We start from the raw sequence: 22,209 nt of genomic DNA on the forward strand, positions 1-22,209 counted from the left end.
AGGATGCATTAGAGCCAGAAGGCTGAGCCTGGACTCTGTCCAGAAAAATGGAAAACCCAACTCATGCTCTGGGCCTTCACCCTGGACCCCAGCTAGATGTGGAGGGAGGCCTTGAGCATGAGCCCCCGACATTTGCTCCCTCCTTGCTTGGGGTCACCAAGGATCCTGAAACTTGGGAGGGGCAGAAAAGCCTACAGAGCCTCCTGTACCCTTCTCTATCTTTGCAAGGCCTCCCTGGGTCTGTGCCTGTCTAAATTCCAGCCTGTATCCCCAGCACCCTGCCCTGCTAGCGGTTACCCTAATGATCTAGGCATCCACCTTCTGGAGGGACAGAGTTCATAGTTTATGGATTGATTTGTGTATAGTGAGGTAGGAGGCTCAGGATTCTGCCTCCCCAGGGCTCTGTCCCAATCTCTTTTGGTGTGCATCCCACACTGCAGGCCTGTATGAAGAAGCCTAGAAGGTTTATTGGCAGACCTGTGGGAGCAGCTCTCCCCATACCATCAGGGCTCCTAAAGGCTGGGCAGGTGGGTACTGGTGGGGCTGGGGGTTCTGAGGGGCTCAGAGTAAGAGTAGGATGTGGGTAGGACTGGCCTTCTTGCTGGTTCTGATTGGTGCCAGGGAGGGGTATTCTTGGGCCTTTGGGACTCAGTGGGTCCAGGGCAGCTGGCAGTGGCCATGCCCATGGGGCTGTGGTGCCCTGTCCATGGGGGCCATGCAGAGGCTGGACATTTGAGTCTGCCCAGCAGGGGATGCCCAGGTCCCAGGTCTGTGGGTGGTTTGGTGAGGGTTTCGGGGGTGAGCAGGGAGTTCGAGGGGGCTCTGTGGAGAGACTCCTGTGGCCTCAGGGACCAGTCACCACCTGGGCCACAAACAGGACCTTGTAAGTCTCCTTCACATCCCCCTTGAGATGCAGTAGGGCCGACACCATGAGTGGATGATCTGGCTGGAATGGGAGGGGAGGACAGAAGGAGGCCCTAGCCATTTGGCCCACCAGACACATCTGTGGTCTTCCTGCCCACTCAGCAGCTCCCTCCCTGGGTGGGGCAGGGGTGTCATCCTGCCTCGCCTTTGGTTTTGGCAGGCTTCCTGACCAGAGTCTGTGGCACCTACATCAAAATCAGCAGGCGGCATCCAGGAGATGCTGATGGTCTTGGTCTGGCCACGTTCCACGGAGCCCCTGGAGGGCTCAATGGTGAAGCCCTTGTGCTGCAGAGATGTGCTGCTGTCCAGGCTGAACTCGACACTCTGTGGGACACTGGAGCTGCTGGTGGGGCTGGCAGGCCAGGCACAGCTCCCAGGAAGCAGTAGGTCTGGGAGCTGAGCATCTCCTCAAGGATGGCCAACCCCACCTACCCTCCTCTCAGACTTGACCAAAAGGCTGCCCACCCTGCATCTATCAAGGGGAAAGGCCAGGCAGGGGGTTCTTCAGGGGGACAGGGTAGGCCTGGGTAGTGCTCTGGTCACCTTTTTTGGGGACAGCTGGGTAGTCCGGATGCAGCCCACCTGCAACTCTCGGGTGGCAGGTGGGGCTGGCGTGTCTGTGTCTAACTGGATATAATCCAGGGTCACCAGGATGGGCTTCAGCTCCTCTGCTTCTAAAGAGAGAGGACCTGGCTGGGGGCTGATGGGGCGGTGGGGGTGCCGAGAGGGAGGGAGCTGCCTAGAATCAGGAAATCTCTTCAGCATGACCCCACCCTTTGAGGAGTGGGCCCGGAATGACCATCCTGCCCTTGAGGCTTCCTAGGGCTAATGGTGCAAGTGTAGATTGGGAGGAGGGGCCCTCTCACTGTACCTCCGAGCCTCCCTTCCCACCCCCAGGGCGCCTGTCCCATGGAGGGCTCACCCTCTCTGTGCTCAGGGTCATACGTGGGGATCACTGTCAGGGACTCCACAGGCACGTCCAGGGGGTCTCCACCCTCCACGAACATCATGTGCTCGCGGGCTGCACCCTTCAAAAGGATCTGGTGGGATAATTTCTGGGGACAAGGAGCACAGTAGCCTCGTCCTGCAACCTCGTGACCCAGCTCCAAGAGGGTGTGGGCCCGTGGGACCTGGGACACTGGCCTCTCTACCAGACAACACCCATGGTGTGGAGCCCTGGCCATGGGCCAGGGCCTTCAAAGTAGGGCAGGCAGGTTAGGGCAGAAGGGCCCTGGGCACTCGGGAAGGGGGTGACGACTGGGCTGGAGGAACCACACCTTTTCAAAGAGCATGACCTGCAGCCTGTCTGAGAAGTACAGGCTCTCGTGGTCAGGGCTGAAGGTCACGGTGAAGTCCTGCGCCTTGCCGGGGTCCATGATGCCCTCTACCGGGATGACGCTGAACACGCTCTGGCCGCTGTGGTTCTGAGTGCCTGTGGGGCCGGCAGCGTGGCAAGTCCCCAGCCCAGCCTGCAGCTCCCCTCCCCAGCCGGCGGAGTCCCTCTCTGCATCCCTGTCTTCCCCAGCAGTGGCCCTGCGTCCCCACCCACCAGCTCACCCACGACCTCAGTCCTCTGGGCTGGTGAAGTGAGGAACTGTGGCAGCTGCTGCTGGCCTTTGCTCCTGGAGGGTGAGAGGCTGTCCAGCTGCAGGGAGAACTTGATGGGCAGCGCGGAGCAGTTCTGCAGCTGTGAGGACAGGTGACCTTTAGCGGGCTGCTACAGTGGGAGGGGGTCTCAGCTCACTCCCCCCCTGAGGGCGTTTGGCTGGCTGTCCACTTACCCCCTTCCCGGACTGGCATACCTGCTGGAGCTGCAGTGCCCCAAGGGGGGACAGCCTGGTAATGCCCTCTGTTCTCCAGGGCTCCCTCTGCTGTCAGGCTCAGACTAGCCTTCAGCTGAGCTAATGTACTTGCCCAGTCTCTCCCCTGCCCTCACCCCCTTCTCCTGAGAGCACCCTCTCCTCCGTGAGGCACTCAGGAAATCCCTATTCTGGACTCAGTGCAGGTCCTGACCTAAGCCAGTGGACAAAACTGGTGTCCTATGGATTGCTTGATCCCAAGGCTGGTGAGTCCCTCAGATGTTGGAGAAGCATGGGGAGCTAGGCCAGCCCTCCTACAGGGGGCCCACGCTCCCACTACCCACAACACTGAAGAGCTGAGCTCCTCATCCCAGGCCCTGAGCAGGAAGACAGGGGGCACTAAGGCAGGGCAGGTGAGAGGTGGAGGGACACATGTTCCCAGCCCTCCCTCTGCTGGACAGGGCAATGGAGGTGGCAGCTGCTGGGGGGCTGGGGGTGGGGCGGAAGACCTGGTGTGGGGATGGCCTACACCTCCACTGGCTCCCCTACCAAGGTGGGTCTGATCCCTCCCAGGTGGAACCCCCTTCCAGGGACCAGCATGGGCACCAGGCACCTGTCATGTGCCTCACCTTGAAGCTTGAGGACACAGACTCTCTGGCAACCACGTAACCCATGTCCAGAACATCCCCTTCGATGGAGCACGTGATCATGGATGCCACACCAGTACCCATGAGGGTCAGGGAGAGTGTGCCTCTCTTGGTTATGATGTCCAGCGTTTCTTGGGCCTGTGAAGACCACATCAATTAGCGTGAAGCAGACATCTGTCAGAGGCTTGAGCTGGACCTCTGTCTGGGGACCGCTGGGGCAGGGCAGGCTGGACTGAGGTTGTTCTGAGCTCCCTAGCCACCTCCTGCTTGTCCCCTGGAGGTGGGGGTCTAGAGGGATCGGCTACGCCCAAGGCCCAGACCCATGGGCTGCAGCATGGTGTAAAGTGGGCTCGGGACTCACCAGGACACTCTCACGGGGAGAGAAGGACAGAGTCAGAACCTGGGTCTCGCCTGCAGGCAGCTTGCTGATAGGGTTCAGCAGGATAAAGGGGCCATTGGGGTTCAGCACAGAGAACTCCACCTGAGGGCCCAGTGTCAAGGAGAGGTGGCCAGGGTAGGATTGCAGCCCCCCACCAACTCCCCTGTCCCATCCACATAAACTGGCTGGGCTGGGTATGGACAAGGATACAGCAAGATCCTCAGAGGAGATGTTCTGGATGGAGACCTTTCTTATGCCGTGGTGTCCTGAAATGGAATGGTGGAGTTAGGCTATACCCCTAGGCCCAAGAGTGGGGTGAGGGACCCGGGCAGTGATGGGGGGCCTGGGTCCCCGAGCTGGGCCCAGTCAGGGCTCACCTACAGCGATGTCACCGAAGTTCGTGGTAGTTTTGCCTTTGTTGGAGGTCACCACAATGGATGGTGCTACTGCTGGACACCACAGCTCCAGGTACAGGGTATTGTGAGGACTGGGGGTGGAGAGGGTGTGCTGATAGCACCTGCCCCACCTCCTCACCTTTGTCTGCCCACTCTGGACACCATACCATGCCTATCCTTCTGGAGCCCCACATCTGGGTGGGTAATACAGGAGGGATGGTGACTTTCTGGAAGAGCACTTTACCTGAAGCTCAGGGGTTCTGTCCCCTTCCTGTCTTTGGTGTCACCACGGGCAACAACACAGGGAACCACAAACTTGTCAAACTTCCCCTGGAAAGATCTGGCCAGGGTGGCCTGGGCAGCCTGGTACTCGTCGGAACTGGAATGATGCAGCAGTATGCACTCACACTGCACACTGGCCAGTAGCCCCAAGGCCCTGCCACACTCTCCTGGGGGGACGGGGGACAGAGAGGGAAGGGGGGCGGTGGCCTGGGGGCCATGCTGGGGCCCAGGCTTTGGCTGTCCTTCCACCGCCCCCCAGTCCTAGTCAGGCACCTAACAAGAAGATCATGTTCCTAGGATCTCAGGCAAGGGTCTAGGGTGGGTGACTTAAGCCCCTCAGAGCTCTCCTGGCCTCATTTTGCACCTGGAGAGGCTGGTGTTGCTGAACTGGGAATATGGGAGTCAGGGGAGCAGGGTCTCCCCTGCCCATGGTGTGAGGCTGTGTACAGGGGCCCAGATCCAGGGGAATGGGGTGGGCAGATGCCCAGGAAGCCAGAGCTGGAAGGGCCTCAAGGCAGAGCCTGGATTCAACTGTGCCTGAAGCCAGCACGGTCCTGGACTTCCAGTCACATGGCTCAAAACAGTTCGGTTCCTGGGAGCCAGTGGGGAAAATCTCTATGGGGGTCAGGATAGGGTGTCGTCACATGGGCACGGAAGGAGGTGGCGGGATGGGCTTCTCTTAGGCTCACTTGGACTTGAGGTCCTGCTTGTGCAGCTCCGTGTTCAGTGGAGTGGAGGTCCGGAGCAGTCGGTCCCGGTTCTGCAGCCGCAGCGTGGAGAAGGACTGTCTCCTCAGGTCCTTCCTCTGGGTGACTGTGTCCTTGCGGACCTAGGGTGCCAAGAGGCCAGCCCTGCTCAGCCCAGCGAGCCCTGTGGCTGCCCCTGGCAGCTGGCTCTTCTCCAAGCAGGCCTGGGCTGACTGCCCTGTGAGGGGATGCGGCGGTGGGTGCAGGCCCCAGGGGTGCGGGTGTGTGGGGAGGGGGGATGGGCCAGCTTCCTCAGGGGTCAATGACTACAGGTGCAGGGACCCCCGTGGGCCTGGGCACCAACCTCGGTGGTTGCCTTCACCAGCAGGGAAACAGACAACAGAGGGGAGGAGTCACCCAGGACGGGGTCCTCCTTCCTGGTGCCCCCCCCACCGACCCCCTGTGTGTGCCAGACCCTGGAGGGGCATGCTGGGTGTCCCTCTGGGTCCTTGGGAGCGCAGTGACCACCACAACTCCATGTGGATCCCTGGGACCCCCTTTCCTGGCAGGAGCCCACATGTTGCAGCTGGCTGGGACAGTGGGCCTGACCCTTGCTGGGCTTTGTCTCTGGGCTGATGCTACATTTGTGGGGCTGTTATCACAGGTTTTGCCTGACGGTTTTAAGAAGCCACACTCTGTGCTGCCCCGGTGGCTCAGCGGTTTAGTGCCACCTTCAGCCCAGGGCTGGATACTGGAGACCCGGGATAGAGTTCCATGTCGGGCTCCCTGCGTGGAGCCTGCTTCTCCCTCTGCTTGTGTCTCTGCCATTCTCTCTCTCTCTCTCTCTCTCTCTCTCTCTCCCCTCTCTGTGTATTCTCATGAATAAATAAATAAAATCTTAAAAAAAAAAAAAAAAGAAGAAGAAGAAGCCACACTCAGGGGCAGTCCTGGTGGTGCAGCAGTTTAGTGCCACCTGCAGCCCGGAGTGTGATCCTGGAGACCCAGGATGGAGTCCCACGTCGGGCTCCCTGCATGGAGCCTGCTTCTCCCTCTGCCTGTGTCTCTGCCTCTCTCTCTCTGTGTCTCTCATGAATAAATAAATAAAATCTTAAAAAAAAAAAAGAAGCCACACTCGGGGAGATCAGGGGCTCCTTTGCTGTTTTATCTGCTCTCCCTCTGTAGAGCCCCTCTTGCTTCTCTCTCTCTCTCTCTCTCTCTCTCTTTTTTTTTTTTTTTTTTAAGATTTATTTATTTATTCATGAGAAACAGAGAGAGGCAAAGACACAGGCAGAGGGAGAAGCAGGCTCCATGCAGGGAGCCTGACGTGAGACTTGATCCGCAGACCCCGGGATCATGACCTGAGCCAAAGGCAGGCGCTCAACTGCTGAGCCACCCAGGTGTCCCCCCTCTTGCTTCTCAGTGCATCCTGCCAAGGTGCCCCCTACCCCTCCCCGAGACTGCCCCTTGGGACCTAGCCTTCCTGGTGATGCTGTTGAGGGAGAAGATGCTCTTAAAGCCAGGTGACACACAATGCTCCACAAAGTCCCCCCAGTGCTCCCGGCATGCTGTCCTGGGCCCCTGCTGCCTCGGGAGTTGGGGGGAGGCCACAGCCCCTGCCCTGTGCCCTGTACCCCTCCTCTTGGAGTCTCCACGCACCGACTTGACCTCCACTTGTTTGTTCAGAGCCTGGAAGGCTTCCTGGCGAATCAGCTCACTGGGCAGCACAGGCCGGAAGGCCACCTGGATCAGGCACCTCTGAAGGGAGAGGAGCCCCAAGGGCAGAGCTGGCCCCTGCTGCCCCGTCCTCCTCAGCACCCACTGAAGTCCCTCAGTCCTCCCTCCCCTGCATGTCCCCCTGTCATGCTGACACTCTTTGCAGGGCACCTCTGGCACCTCTGTGGGATTTCAGCTTCCTGAGGGCCCTTTCCAGAGAGATGCTTCCTGACCAGTGCCCTTGCCCCCGGGGGCTAGGCAGGTTACAGCGTACGACTGTCAAGTCCACTCTTACCATGCAGGGTGGGGGGACCATGATGGAGGTCCTGATGGGCCAGGACCCCACCCTCAGCTCACAAGAAGCATGCGTGAGAAAGGAAACTGCATTCAGCCATCAAGATTTGGGGGTGAGTTCTTCACCCCAACTTGTCCCTGTGACCAGCCTGCGGGAAGGTTCTGGGCCCCATGGAAGGGTCACTCCCAGGTGTCCCCACTGCTTGGAAAAGCAGAGGTACACACACAGTGGGCGGCAGGGCAGAGGCAGGGGAGAGGGAACAGGGAAAGGGAGAGAACACAGAAACCAACCCCCACATGCCCTTTGGGGACTGGTATTTAAGAGTTTTTGCTAAATTTAATAAAATGCATTTTAAATGATCACACTAAAGTGAAACCCTGCCAGGGCCCAGGCCTCCCCAGGACCCTCACATGCCCCTCCTCACCTCATCCTGGCAGCAGCCACCCTCACTTTTGAAGGGAAAGATCTAAGCTCCAGGAGGCTGGATGGCCCTGGTACTGGCTAAGAGGGACCTCTGCCTCCAGCCCTGTTCTTTCTGCTCCATCAGGCAAAGCAGATGTGGGGTAGAGGTGGGACATTGGGTCCATGGAGTGGACACACACCCTATACTTCTGATAACCAGGCCCTCTGTGTCCATCTGCTGTGAGATCGAGGGGTCTGCATGTCCTCCCTAAGTCTGAGCCGCTAGCACGCCCAGGCAGGTGCTTGTGGGGTCAGCCACCCTTGGGTGCCCCTGCCTCTGGGACTGGGGCTAGGCTGGGCCTCCTTCCCCCACCCATGCTCATGGGCTATGCAGACTTCCTTGGTCCTACTTGGGTCTGATGAGGGGCAGAACTCATCCCCACCCCTGTGGTCTCAGAGCCAGGCACCCCAGCAGAACCCCGCCCCCCCAAGCCTACCCGTGAGGCCCACACCTGCCTTTCCTGGTGACACGGTCCCCACAGAGGGCGAGATGGTGATGGGTGCATCCGGAGGCAGCAGGAACTCAAAGGATGTGGGCCCCACGGGAAAGGCGTCTTCTGAGCCGATGCGGGGCACGGAGTGGGTCAGTGAGTTTATGCTCACGTGAGAGTTGATGATGTACAGGGTGGCCACGGACGTGTCGTACAGGGAAGTGGCTGCAAACTTGACCTGGTAGTGGGACAGCTCCAGGGGCGGGTGGATACTCACAGCCCGGCATGCCAGCTTGAAGCTCCTGGAAGGGCCAGGGCAGGTGGATCAGGCAGGGCACTGTCCATGGGGGGTTGCGGTCCGTGGGGTCCCTCTGGGCTGTGGAAGGTGGCCTCTGAGGGAGACGGTGGCCTGCATGGGCACAGTGCCTAGGACTACGACAGCAGTTGGCACAGATTTTGCTCACTGTTCATGAACGAATCTTACCATCTTTTGAAAATACTGCATACCCCTGTGCACATTTCAAGTGATAGCTAAAAATTGCATCACTAGTTGCCGAGGAGGTAATTTCTGGCTTATTTTGTTAAACATTCATTGACATTTAAAAATAAAATGGGGGATCCCTGGGTGGCGCAGCGGTTTGGTGCTTGCCTTTGGCCCAGGGCACGATCCTGGAGACCTGGGATCGAATCCCACGTCGGGCTCCTGGTGCATGGAACCTGCTTCTCCCTCTGCCTATGTCTCTGCCTCTCTCTCTCTGTGTGTGACTTTCATAAATAAAAATTTTAAAAAAGTGTTAAAAAAATAAATAAAAATAAAATGGATCAATTGCTCTTTAAATATAAGCACAGGAATCTATAAATCTATAAGCTTATGAATCTATAAATCTATAAACACAGGAATCTATAAAACTATACATTATAAATCTATAACATCTAGTGAGTTCATTTCTGCCATTATCCTTTAGAGTAGAAGAGCAGATGTGTGACAGTGGGCTTTCGTCCTGGAACTTTGGCTCTGTTCGTCTGCAGCCCATTGTGAAAGGTCTAGGCATCGGTGAGTGTCAAGGCAACTTCCCCCAAGCCTGGGAGCTGCCTCCACAGGTGCATTTTGGCACTTGGCCAGTTTCCAGGGTGTCTCCAACCCCTGCTGACCTGCAGCTCTTCAGAGCCAGGACACAGTAGTGAAGCTGCTTCTGCTGGCAGCTTCTAGCAGCTTGGGGAAGGGAAGCTCTGCCCGCCAGCTGGGAGGCCAGAGAGGGGTGTGTGTGGTTCTGTGGGCCAGGCTACCCTAGCACCACTGGCTCTGACTTTTTTTTTTAAGATTTTATTTATTTATTCATGAGAGACACACAGAGACAGAGGCAGATACACAGGCAGAGGGAGAAGCAGGCTCCATGCAGGAAGCCCGATGTGGGACTTAATCCCAGGATTCCAGAATCAGGCCCTGAACTGAAGGGCAGACGCTCAACCACTGAGCCACCCAGGCGTCCCTACTTGAGGGTTCTTGGGCCATCTGTGATCAGCCTGGTATTTTTTTTTTTTTTAATTTATTCATGAGAGACACAGAGAGAGAGAGAGAGGCAGAGACACAGGCAGAGGGAGAAGCAGGCTCCATGCAGGGAGCCTGTCGTGGGACCGATCCCGGGTCTCCAGGATCAGGCCCTGGGCTGAAGGCAGCACTAAACTGCTGAGCCACCCGGGCTGCCCCAGCCTGGTATTTGAATTAAGATAATGTATGAAAACAAATAACTGATATTGGTATCTTAACCACTGGAATATTTTCATTCCACACCTTCTTCGAACCCAGATTTCTACTTCACCGTCCGTGTCAAATTTCATCCTAATTACAGACACTTTAACGCTCTGATGTGGATGGCCCCATCCTACCTGGCTGTGAAGGTAATGTTGCTCACACACTGAAGTACTAAAATATATATTTTTATGTCCTGCGACCACAGGCTCTAAATGTGGGGAAAAAAAATCCTTGTGGGTGGAAATATCTTTGAGGTTATTATTAGTATGGGATTAATTGAAAGGCCATAAATGTATGAACTGTGATAATCATCACAGAGATTTCACTGGACATGTTTCAGGATGGCGGACGACCTCTGTTTCCCAGCTGGTTCCAGCATCTGGGAGTGGCGCGACTGTGGGTGGAGGTGTTGCTGGGCTTCCCTGGAGGGCCCTGGGATGGTGTGGATGAAGCTTTGTCCCCCAGAGTCACTCAACCCTTTGAATCTCTCCTTATGCCCCACAGCACAAGGCAACATGCCTTCCAGTGTTATTTTTGAGTAGCTCCCCTCTGGCCACTCACTTAAGCACTCCTTCATTTTGTTGCAAAGAAGAACCAGAAGTCCCCCACCCGTTCAGGGAGGTGTCAACAAGGCTCCAGTGAGACTTGCCAGAGGCTGCAGTTCTTATAATGGGAGGCAGTGGGTTTTACCTAAGACCCTAATGGGGGACGTGGCAGGTGGGTAGCCAAGGCCCTTGACTATGTTTGTGGGTTCTAACTCTGCACTTCACTCCCTAAACTCTTACCACACAGGTACTCATTCCTGCTCGCCCGCCTGTTGGATCCCAGGCGGCCACGTGTCCGGGGCCACAAGAGGGCTTGGCCCACCCAGGGCCAAACAGCAACTCAGGCTGGAATGCAGGTGGGAACAGGAGAGAGGAAGAGAAATGGGGGCAGGCAGGTAGGCAGTGGGGCTCACTGGGGAGGTGGCCTGGTGCCCAGCTGGACACCTGCACAGAATGCTCCAGAACATGCCTCGCTGGGGCTGATAGTCTTGGGGAGCAACAAGAACCGGCCCCTTATCCCAGACCACCCCCTCTGCATCCTGTTTGACTTTTCTATCTACCACCTCCTCTGTCCCATCTGTCAGGATAGAATTGGGACTGTCCCTGTCACATAGTGTGATCAGAGCAACTGGGGCTCATGTCCAGATCCTCTGCACACCACATGTACATGTTCACACATGCGTAATCACATGCTCACACACACATGCCCACACATGCACAACCCATAGACATCCACATGTGCACACTGCCACCCCCAAGCCAGCTGCCCCCCTCCCTCCACGCCCCTTGCCTGCCAGGCTTACCGGTTAATCTCTGACTTGCAGACGAGCTCGAAGCTGTACTCCTTGGCCTTGGTGGGTTGGAAGATCACGTCAAGTTGCAGTGTTTCTAGCGGTAGGATTGTCCCAAACCCATCGTTGGGTTGGATGTCCACAAACTAGCAAATGGAAAACCATTAATACCAAAGTGAAAACAGTGATCTTCTGGGGCTTATCTGGGAGCTGCATGGACATGTGTGTGGCAGTGTGTGTGAGTGGGTATGAGGGCATGTGAGTGTGTGTGCGAATGTGAGTGTGTGGGTGTCTGTGTGTACGAGTGGGTGTACATGAGTATCTGCATGTATGTGTGCGTGCTTGTGTGTATGTGAGTGCCAGCAGTGAGCACGTCTGTATGTGTGCAATCATGTGTGTGTGATTTGTTTATGTGTCTATGTATGGTGTGTCTTTGTGAGTGTTGGCACATATATGAGCACCTGCATGTGAGTGTGTGCATTATGTTGGTGCGTTTGTAACGTGTCTGCATGTATGTAAGTGGATGGCAGGGTTGGCGGTGGAGCGGCCCAGGGAGAATTGAGGGCAGCCTGGTCTGAGTCCCATCTTGGCTATCCTGCAAGGCCAGGCAGGAAGGGAGGGAAAGGAGTCTTGAGTCCTACTGGGGCAGGCCAGAGAGGGGGAGACAAAGGCTGGGGATATGGATGGTGGGGATGATGAGGGGATAGGAGGGCATGAGGGCTGGGGAGGGCTGAGGCCTCCTGGTGCTGGGCATCCAGACCCTGGGGCAGCACCGCCCTGGCCCACCCCCAGAGCTTCCTGACTCTGTCCCCACACCCTGTGACCTTCCCTGACCAAGCGAGGTACCTTGGGGAGCCCGACGAACCCAAAGTCCTGGGGCAGGAGGGAGTGGTTGTAGAGGCTGACTTGTGTCCTGATGGCCTCATAGATGGTACAGTAACCAAAGTCCACTGCTGAGGGGCTGAGCTGCAGGTCTGAGGTGGTGACCACAGCATGCAAGGTAAACCCCACTGGCTTGATCTGAAGTGCACAGGGTGAGGGCAACCTGGTTACTTGCTGTCCATTTCGCAAATGTCTCCACTCACAAGAAAGGCAGAAGCATTGCTTCGACCTGGTGGCCAGACACAGGACTTTTTTGGAAAAGGCCATCTTGGGCAGCCCGGGTGGCTCAGCAGTTTAGCGCCACCTTCAGCCCAGGGTGTGATCCTGGAGACCCAGGATAGAGTCCCACGGGGGGTGGGGGGGGTGAGGGGGGTGGGGGTGGGGGGTGGGGGGGCTCCCTGCATGGAGCCTGCTTCTCCGTCTGCCTGTGTCTCTGCCTCTCTCTCTCTCTCTCTCTCATGAATAAATAAATAAAATCTTAAAAAAAAAAAAAAAAAGGAAAAGGCCACCTTCCTGTAGTTGCTGACTTGGGAGGATAGGAAGGCAGGTGCCAACGAAGAGGGGAGTAACCCCGGTTAGGCGAGGCATGGGGGTGTGTGAGTGCAGGCGCACAGGTGTGCACACACTGTGAGTGGGCACGTGGGCACAAGTGGGTTCTGGAGCCAGGGGGACGCCCCCTAGCCCTGCCCAGCTCTCCAGGATCTGTCCTTGATCCACAAACACCCTGCCTTCATTCCCACTGTGTAGGGGATGCTGGGGTCAGGCCGCCGGGACCCACCAGGGCCCTGCCTTCTGGGGGGTGGTGCTCAGGTCCCCAAGAGTGCCCCACGTTCCCAGGAAGTGTCCCACGCAGACCTGGTCAGCCACCCGTATTGTCATCGGGGCCTCCAGGACTCTGCTTTCCTTGTCGAAATACTTCCCTGCATCTTCTGGGAGGGAGTGTCTGAAAGAGACAGGACACACTCAAAAGTACTTTTCTTCTTTATACTTGGAGGATGACAATAAAACTGACCTGTGAGTGGTGCTTTGGGGTCACACAGGAGGTACAAGTGGTAGGCAAAGTAGGACATGCGAGAGGCAGGAGAGGTGCTGCCTGCAGCCTCCCTGCCCTGCAGCCCCCAGGCACGCACCTTGGCAGGAACTTGAGCTGCACGGCATAGGAGGACTGGGCCTGGATGTAGCCTGTCTCCGGCAGGAGCTCCACATGCTCCCGCAGTTCCTTGCACACTTCAAACTTCAGACGCAGGGCCGCTTTTGACCTGCAGGATGCCGGGGGACATCAGACAGCAACGCTGTGGATCTGTTCCCACGTCTGCTCCTGCACACCCCTGGCGCTCGCACCAGGCCAAGTGCCAGTGAAGGTTCACCACCCTGCTTGCTCAGGGGCCGAGGGGCAGCCTTCCTCATGAGGGGTTCCTACAAACAGAAACTCTGCCATGGAAATATGGCCCCATTGGTTCTCAGAAACCTGAGTGTTTTCTGGGCAGACTGTGCAAAGTGTGGGGGCCTGGAGGAGTGTGGGGGCTGGGCTGGGGAGGGGCTGGGCCCCATAGGCCTGGGGCACCTCGCCTTGGCTTTGTCCCCACCTCCAAGTCCAGAGCTGTCAAAGGAGGTAGCGTGGGCCCCACCAATCACAGGAGACTAGGGTGCCTCTTGCTCCCTGCACCCAAGCCCCGAACCCCCACCTCCTTCCATCTGGGTTCAGCTGGAACCTTCCCTATTTCCACCAGGAAGCTCCCCCACTCCCTTGCCTGCATTAGAGTCTCCACAAAGCCAAGTGACCTGGCCGACTGTGTCACAAACACATGCCCTTGCAAGCTCACGCACACACATACATGTACACACACCCTGAGTGTGCAGCTGGGGTCTTCACCTACCTCATAGGCCCAGGCCTGCCCCCCTCAGCACCCCCCCCCCCCGAAGGTAGCTGCACTACCGTCCTGATATAAACTGACTGGCAGAGGCCGGCTAGCACTAGTTCCACACACAAGTTCAGGGGGGCCCCTCTCGAGTCCCCTGATGTGTGTGATCCTGGCACTGAGACAGGCAAGCCCCTCCACCAGCATGGTCACAGAGGAAGTCTGCAGGCCCCGCACATCTGTGAACCACTTCTGCACTGGCAGCAGGGCCCGCGAAGCCCCTGCCCCCTCCCCACCCTCCCTGCATCAGCAGATGCCAGCACCAGGCCTGTGGGGAGCAAGCATCCCCCCCCACAGCACGAACCATGGCATTTGCCTACTTGTCTCCACCTAAGTTGTACTTTAGTAAAAAGTTTTTAGGAGTGACTAAGTTTTTAGGAGTGACTACTCTGGAGCCTGGATGTCTTTGCAAAACCCCACAGATAGAACGCGCTTCTTTCCTCAGGGGTTTGTCCACATGGCCTCACTCCTTGTTTTCCTGTCTGTGTTTATGATGCACCAAGTACCTGGGTGTGGAGGGGTGAGCATCCCCTTGTTGCTGGAGCCACCCAGACTTACTCTCCTAGAGTAAAGAGGTCAGAACCAGAGATGGATCCCACTGAGCTAATGTGTAGCTGCAGGTGGGGCTGCTTCCTACTGAGGCTCGGGGAGCATCCCTTTCCTGGCCCTTCCTGGGGTCTAGAGGCCCCACCTCCGTGTGCCCATCTAATTCCCTCTGTGCCTGACTCTGGCCCTGTCACCCCTCGTAGGCTGTGACCCTGAGAGTCAACTCCTCAGGTCCTCAGCTGAGTGGCAGCGTAGGACCCAGGCTCACCGTGTATGCACAAGGACAGAGTCCTGGTATAGCCGGTCATACATGCATATCTTCAGATCTACGTTGGGTTTTGGTACCCAGACAGGCACGTCCATAGCAATGCCCATGACTCTGAAATACAACTGAGTTTGAAGGTGAAAAGTCAGCAACACACTTCTGTTGGCAAAGTGGGCAATGACGGTGAGCACTAACACCACCCAGCTGCAGGATGTTTGTAACTCATACCAGTATTGGAAGGTCACTGATCAAACCAGCCATGTTTTGGGGTCTGAGACAGTTTTCATATCATACAGTTTAAACAATCCTTTCTATTATCAAAATGTTCAAACATAAAAAGAACAGCACAATGGATTGTCATGTACCCATCACACAGCTTCATGATTATCCACATCTTTAGCTGTTTAAAAAACCGCTTTCATTACAGAATAACACGTCTCACAGAGAGATGTACACTTTATAAAACTTTCCCAGCAAATACAGAATGGAGGCTCAGAGGTCTCGGGAGGACCAGGGAGAGAGGGAACTACTTCTCTCCCTTCCATGGCCACTGGCTCTTCCTAGCCAAACCCTGAGTCTGGGTCTCAGGAGGTTTGGGGGTGTGTGGGTGTCCTGAAGGGACAGCTGATGCCAACAGCCCCTCTTGGGCCAGGCAGGGGCCTAGCAGGGGAGGCACCATCCTGGTGTTACAGTGGTGAGCTGAGGATTCCATGGGCCTTCCTCCAGGACCCCTGGCCTGGGACGGGGGCCATGGAGCCCAGGACTTGCAGGACATGTGACACATAGGACGGTCCAGCCAGCAGACCCCAGGCCACAGGGTCCCTGGGGCAGAGACCAGAAGACTGCAGGCTGAGTGCTAGGGAATGGCATGGGGAGGCCGTGAATAATGTGAATCATTCAGTTCAGGAATTTGTATGCAGCCTTTACACATACGTGCACACATTACATCGATAAACTCAGTTTTGCCTTTGGTCACAATAGACATTTCAACAAATTTAAAAGAACCAGAGTTTGCAGATCATGTTCTCGGAGCAAAATTTAATAAACCTATAAGTAAGTTAATAAATACATGATAAAAAGTAATGAGTAAAAACTTTAAGTATTTGGAAATTTGGAGAGGCATTTCCAGTAATTAAGAGCAAGGGCCCCGTGTGGGCACAGATGTGCATGCAAAGGCATGTTCGTGTGTGTGTGTTGGCTATGGTGCTAACCATCTGTGCTACCAACTGGCTGTCTAGGCGTGGATAGCACAGGCAGCTGCCTCACAGGGCTGTGGTGGGGGGAGCACAGAGGGCAGGGATCCCGCGGCCCAGGGACAGCCTGGGCTGCAGTGAGGAAGGCAGGAAGTGGCAGTGGGGCACTCACAGTTGGGCACTGCTGATTCTTAAACACGACCTTGAACATGCTGTGGATGGCTCCTGGGGTGACTGGTGTGAAGATGACTGGTACCTTGATGGAGCTGAAGGGGCCAATCTCACCCTCTGTCACCTGAGAGGGAAGAAATACCACAGACCCAGTCAGGCTTCACATTTCTATCAGGGCACCTCCCCCTGTCTTCACCAGCATGAGGTGCTGGTCACCATGAGTGTGAGTGTCCCTGGGTGGCCTGGCCCTGCCCTTCGAGGGTTCATTGCTCACTGCCCAGCATCACAGCTTAACCCTTCTTGGGATGCTCCCAGTGTGTGTACTTGCTCTCTTGATGACTTAGGGCCCTTGTGTATGTGCATGCACACACACATACACATGCACACACATGTGCACACACTGACACATGCATCCACACACACACACCATGCTCCAGCCAGGGAGGCCCTGACCATGTTTTCTCGGAGGGCGACCCAGTGCCTTGTATCCAGGACGCTGTCCCTGCTGCTGGCCTGGATTCAACTTGGGATGGGGGTGGCCACAGGCCAGTTGATAGCGCAAGCTGCCTGAAGGCTGTGCGTTCAGATGAACTAGGTCTGGCCCAGTGGAAGGGCAACCTGGAGGAGGGGTAGCAGGTCAGGGACGCATGGCTGGAGGAAGGTGGGCTGGGAAGCAGTAGGCCTTGCTCACCTCTCCCAGCGAGATCTCCATTTGTTCCTCACTGGGGGGTATGGTCATGACAGTGGTCATGGTCACTCCCTCTGATTCTGGAAAAGAAGGGCGTCCAGATGAGAGGTCTGGCCAGGTAGCCCGTGGGGCCCAGGGGTGAGCTGGGGTGCCAGGGGGATCTAGCCCCTCTATCTCCAGGACCACCAGCTCCCAGCCAGCTCCCTCTCTCTGGTGCTGCTCTGCAAAGAGGAAAGACCTAGTGACACAGGAGGGGCAGAGCGGGGCTTCTCAGGAGACAAAGACAGTGGGCACCATGGCCTCTGGTGCTGGAGGCTGGGGGTGGGCAAGGTGGCCAGAGCTGCAAGGCCCTAGCTAGGGGAGGTCAGGTAGGTGAGGGGAGCTGGCTGTGCATGGCCAGTGGGGTGCCGTGGCCTGAAGGTCAGGGCTGGAGAAAACAGAGCAAGCTGGCCCTTTGGGGGTCAGGGGATTGGGGAGTGGGCTCACAGGGGTCTCCTATTCAGAGGAGAAACAGGGAGGCCCAGCAGAGAGGAGGGCTGCTGCAGAGGGAGTGGGGAGGGGCTGACATGCAGCCTGGGGGTGGAGGCATTTCCGGGCCCAGGGAGCAGAGGGACCAAGGTCTGGAAGTTGACAATGGTATTGCCCCCCAAATGTCCCAGCCTAACCCCTATTATTTAGTTTTATCTGCGTGTGTGCAGCTGGTGTGTTCCCATCCCTTGGCCACGTGTCAGGAAGGCCCCTGGAAGCAGAGGCTGATTCCTCTGGTCTGAGAAGGTCTTTCTGTGGACTTTGCTCATGAAGACAGAACTTATGGGAGAGGTGAATGTTGGCACCCTTCCGAGTCCTCCTGTCCTGGGCGGCCTGGCCTGGCTACTACGTGGAGCCCTGGAGCTCTGTGGCAGCCTGCCCTGGGCCCTGCACCTGACATGGTGTCATGTGCCCCGTGAGGCTGGACTGTTACCCTACAGGATGGTGTGCACTATCTCTGGGGCCTGGGACTGATCTGGGCTCCTCCCATTTGGCACACCTGTCACCCCACTCAGTGGCCACACTGTCACCTGGATGGGGGGGCAGCTGACTGCCCCCATGGTGATGTGTATGTCCTTGTCTGCTTCAGGTGTACAGTTTGGACCTGAAGCCAGGCAGACTCTAGGGGCAGCTCTTTGTTCTGTGTGGATGGTGCTTGGGGTCTCTTGGTGTCCCAGCGTGGAACTGTGTCGAGCCATTGGCTAAAAACATGGTGAGCTTTCATAAATTCTAGAATCAGGCTCATTAATGAAAGCTTTCTTTAATCATGCATCCAGTGCTGTTCTGTGCTATCAGCATAGAGTGGATATTTACTCACTTCCAGGATATGAGTTTACATGTGTTTCGACATTCTAGAAAATTCTCAGCAAGCATGTTGCTAAATACGTTTCTGGCCTCTAGCAGACCAATGAGACCTCCTCCCTCTGTCCTCCATGGCATGTACATTCTTTCATGTTTCCAGCTCTGGCCCTTTATCTGCAGTGAGAACATTCCCGGGTCTCTCCTCCGTGGTGTCTCTCTACGGTTCATCCTACTGACTGGGGTTCCAGTTACAATGACCACATTCTCACTTCTAGAAGTTTTACTTGGTTCATTTTCAAACCAGCTTCATTTCATCCTTCGGGATGGTTTTCCATGCATTGAGTGAGTATGCTTGTTTTCTGTTCAGCATCTGATAATACCAGTATCTGAAACATGCAAGATGACAGTGCTTTGCTGCTTATGTATATTGAGTGATTTCCACCTCTTTTATGAAGGAATAATTCACATGCAGTAAAATTCACCCTTTTCAGCATAGCCTTGACAAATGCATAGTGTCTAGCTGCCACCAGGATTGAGATATGGAACAGTTCCATTACCCCTGAGCCCCCCAATACCCCTTTGTAGCCAATCCCTCCCCCAGTTCTTGAGAACCACTCATCTATATCATTTTGCCTTTCCCAGAATGTCACATAAATGGATTCATGATTTGTGGTTTTTTGAGCCTGACCTTTCCCTAACCATTGATGCCTTTCTGATTCATGCATGTCGTGGTATGCATCACTAACTCACTCCCTTGCGCGGCAGGGCCGTGTCACCATGTCTGTGCACTAGTCAGCAGCCGTCTGCAGTTATACATAAACCCTCTGTAAACATTCACGTACAATTTTCCATTCTGTTATAGTTTTACATTTCTCTTGGTAAATACCTAGGAGTGGGGTTTCTGGGTTGTTTGATGTTTGCTTACTTGGTAAAAAAATGCTGAACTCTTCCAAAGTTGCTGCATATCCAGCAGCAGAGGATGGGATTACAGTCACTTCTCACCTATGCTTGGTGTTGCCAGCTCTTTATCTTTTTTTTTTCTTTTATCTTTCTTTCTTTTTTTAAAATATTTTATCTATTTATGAGAGACACAGAGAGCAAGAGAGAGAGAGAGGGAGAGAGGCAGAGACACAGGCAGAGGGAGAAGCAGGCTCCATGCAGGGAGCCCCATGTGGGACTCGATCCCGGGTCTCCAGGATTACGCCCTGGCCTGAAGGCAGTGCTAAACCACTGAGCCACCCAGGTTGTCCTTTTTTTTTTGGTTTTGATCTAGCTGTCTTAATAGGTGTGTAGTGGACATGCACTGTGGTTTTATTTATTTTATTTTTAAAAAGATTTTATTTATTTATTCATGAGAGACACACACACACAGAGGCAGAGACATAGGCAGAAGGAGAAGTGGGTTCCCTGAGGGGAGCTCGATGCGGAATTTGATTCCAGGCTCCTGGAATGGTGCCGAGCCAAAGGCAGACGCTCAACCACTGAGCCATTCAGGTGTCCCTCCACTGTGGTTTTATTTTATTTTATTCTTTTTTAAACGTTAGCTGTTTTTTTTTTTTAATTTTAAGTTTTATTTATTTAATCGAGAGAGAGAGAGAGAGACAGAGACAGAGACAGAGACAGAGACACAGGCAGAGGGAGAAGCAGACTCCATGCAGGGAGCCTGACGTGGGACTCGATCCTGGGGCTCCAGGATCACGCTCTGGGCTATAGGCGGTGCTAAACCGCTGAGCCACCCAGGCTGCCCTCCACTGTGGTTTTAATTTGCAATTCCTTCACGTCTAGTGATGCTGAGCATCTTTTCGTGTGCTGAAATACTGTCAACAAATCTTTGGTAAAATGTCTAGGATTTTTGCCCATTTTTTTTTTTTTTTTAATTCATGAGAGATACACAGAGAGAGAGGCAGAGACATAGGCAGAGGGAGAAGCAGGCTTCCTGCAAGGAGCCTGATTTGGGACCCGATCCTGAGACTCTAGGATCATGCTCTGAGCTGAAGACAGATGCTCAACTGCTGAGCCACCCAGGCATCCTTGCCTATTTTTTGAAAAGTTATTTATTTATTTATTTATTTATTTATTTATTTATTTATTTATTTATTTATGAGAGATTGAGAGAGAGAAAGCTCAGGAGAGGGGTGAAGGGAGATAGGGAGAGAGAGACTCTCTCTCTCTCTCTCTCTTTTTTTTTTTTTTTTTGAGAGAGAGACTCTCAAGCAGACTCCACACTCACACTGAGCACAGAGCCCGATGTGGGGCTTGGTCCCATGACCCTGGATCATGACTTGAGCTGAAACCAAGAGTCAGATCCTTAACTAACTGAACCCTCCACGTACCCTTTTTGCCCATTTTTAAACTAGGTTGTTTTCTAATCAAGTTTTGAAAGTTCTTTACATATTTTGGGTCTGTTCTTTATCAAACATGTATTTTCCTAGTATTTTCTACCAAGCCATATCTTACCTTTTTATTCTCTTAGCATTATCTTTAGAAGAGCAGATGTTTTTAGTTTTGATGAATTCCAGATATAATTTTTTATTATTATTATTTCATCATGACAAGTGTGCTCCTTCAGCCCCATCCCTTATTTGACCCATCACCCCCACCTCTGGTGATGCTCAGTGTGTTCTCTATAGTTAAGAGTCTATTTCTTGGTTTGCCTCTTTCTTTTTTCCTTTGCTCATTTTTTCCTTAAAATTTGAAAAAAGAATTTATTTATTTATTCACACAGGAGATAGAAAGAGAGAGGCAGAGACACAGGCAGAGAGAAGCAGGCTCCATGCAGGGAGCCTGATGTGGGACTCGATCATGGGACTCCAGGATCACACCCTGGGCCGAAGGCAGGCGCTAAACCTCTGAGCCACCCAGGGATGCCCTTCCTTAAATTTCACATATGAGTGAGATCATGATATATGTCTTTCCTTGACTTATTTCACTTAGCACAATACTCTCTAGGTCCATCCATGTCATTGCAAATGGCAAGATTTCATTCTATCTTATGACTAATGTTCTATTGTATATACCATGTCTTTATCTATCTATTGATGGGTGCTTTGGCTGCTTCCATGATTTGCTATTATAGATAATGCTGCTATAAACATAGGGGTGCATGTATCCCTTTGAATTAGTATTTTCATATTCTTTGGTAACTATCTAGTAGTGCAATTGCTGGATCACAGGGTAGTTTATTTTTAACTTTTTGAGGAACCTCCATACTGTTTTCCAGAGTGGCTGCACCAACTTGCGTTCACACTAATAGTGCAGGAGGGCTCCCCTTTCTCCACATCCTCACCAACACCTGTTGTTTCTTGTGTTGCTGATTTTAGCCATTCTGACAGATGTGAGGGGATCTCTCATTGTGGTTTTGATCTGCATTTCTCTGATGATGAGTGGTGCTGACCATCTTTTCACGTGTCTGTTGGCCATTTGGATATCTTCTTTAGAGAAATGTCTGTTCATGTCTTCTGCCCATTTTAAAAATTGGATTATTTGTCTTTTGGGTGTAGTGTCAGTTCTTTATATATTTTAGATACTAGCCCTTTATTAGATATGTCATTTACAAATATTTTCTCCCATTTCATAGGGAGAAATTGTTTTTTTAGTTTTGTTGATTGTTTCCTTTGCTGCGCAGAAGCTTTTTATTTTGATGTAGTCCCAATAGTTTATTTTTGCTTTTGTTTCCCTTGCCTCAGGAGACACATCTAGAAAAATGTTGTTATGGTTGATGTCAAAGAGGTTACTGCCTGTGCTCTCTTCTAGGATTTTGATGGTTTCACACCTCACATTTAGGTCCTTAATATATTTTGAGTTTATTTTTATGGTGTAAGAAAGTGGTCCAGTTTCATTCTTTTGTATGTAGCTGTCAAGTTTTCCCAGCACCATTTGTTGAAGTCTTTTTCCCATTGGATATTCTTTCCCCCTTTGTTGAAGATTAACTGACCATATAATTGTGGGTTCGTTTTTGGACTTTCTATTCTGTGTCTATTTTTGTGCCAGTATCCTGCTGTTTTAATTACTAACATTTTATAATATAACTTGAAATCTGGAATTGTGATATTTCCAGTTTTGTTTTTCTTTTTCAAGATTGCTTTGGCCAACTTCAGGATCTTTTGCGGTTTCA

At 53.7% G+C, this 22,209-nt stretch overlaps 1 protein-coding gene across 1 annotated transcript in view; it reads right to left on the minus strand.

The window, feature by feature from the left end:
• Positions 1–554: 554 nt before the first annotated feature.
• Positions 555–22,209, minus strand: part of CFAP74 (cilia and flagella associated protein 74) — a 54,931-nt gene continuing 33,276 nt past the window's right edge. Inside the window, exons 18-38 of the mRNA XM_041771950.1 lie at positions 16,770–16,846; positions 16,080–16,202; positions 14,718–14,839; positions 13,115–13,243; positions 12,840–12,927; positions 11,949–12,122; positions 11,115–11,248; positions 8,039–8,315; positions 6,769–6,867; positions 5,116–5,255; positions 4,389–4,523; positions 4,127–4,236; positions 3,960–4,015; positions 3,732–3,851; positions 3,353–3,508; positions 2,482–2,611; positions 2,202–2,356; positions 1,847–1,979; positions 1,468–1,598; positions 1,114–1,248; positions 555–946 (exon numbers count right to left, since the gene is read on the minus strand). Of these exons, the coding sequence (XP_041627884.1) occupies positions 845–946; positions 1,114–1,248; positions 1,468–1,598; positions 1,847–1,979; positions 2,202–2,356; positions 2,482–2,611; positions 3,353–3,508; positions 3,732–3,851; positions 3,960–4,015; positions 4,127–4,236; positions 4,389–4,523; positions 5,116–5,255; positions 6,769–6,867; positions 8,039–8,315; positions 11,115–11,248; positions 11,949–12,122; positions 12,840–12,927; positions 13,115–13,243; positions 14,718–14,839; positions 16,080–16,202; positions 16,770–16,846 (2,726 nt within the window). The 3' untranslated portion in view covers positions 555–844. The remainder of the gene's footprint in view (positions 947–1,113; positions 1,249–1,467; positions 1,599–1,846; positions 1,980–2,201; positions 2,357–2,481; positions 2,612–3,352; positions 3,509–3,731; positions 3,852–3,959; positions 4,016–4,126; positions 4,237–4,388; positions 4,524–5,115; positions 5,256–6,768; positions 6,868–8,038; positions 8,316–11,114; positions 11,249–11,948; positions 12,123–12,839; positions 12,928–13,114; positions 13,244–14,717; positions 14,840–16,079; positions 16,203–16,769; positions 16,847–22,209) is intronic.

Source organism: Vulpes lagopus, chromosome 10 (genome assembly GCF_018345385.1).
Source record: "Vulpes lagopus strain Blue_001 chromosome 10, ASM1834538v1, whole genome shotgun sequence".
Taxonomy (NCBI): Eukaryota; Metazoa; Chordata; class Mammalia; order Carnivora; family Canidae; genus Vulpes; species Vulpes lagopus.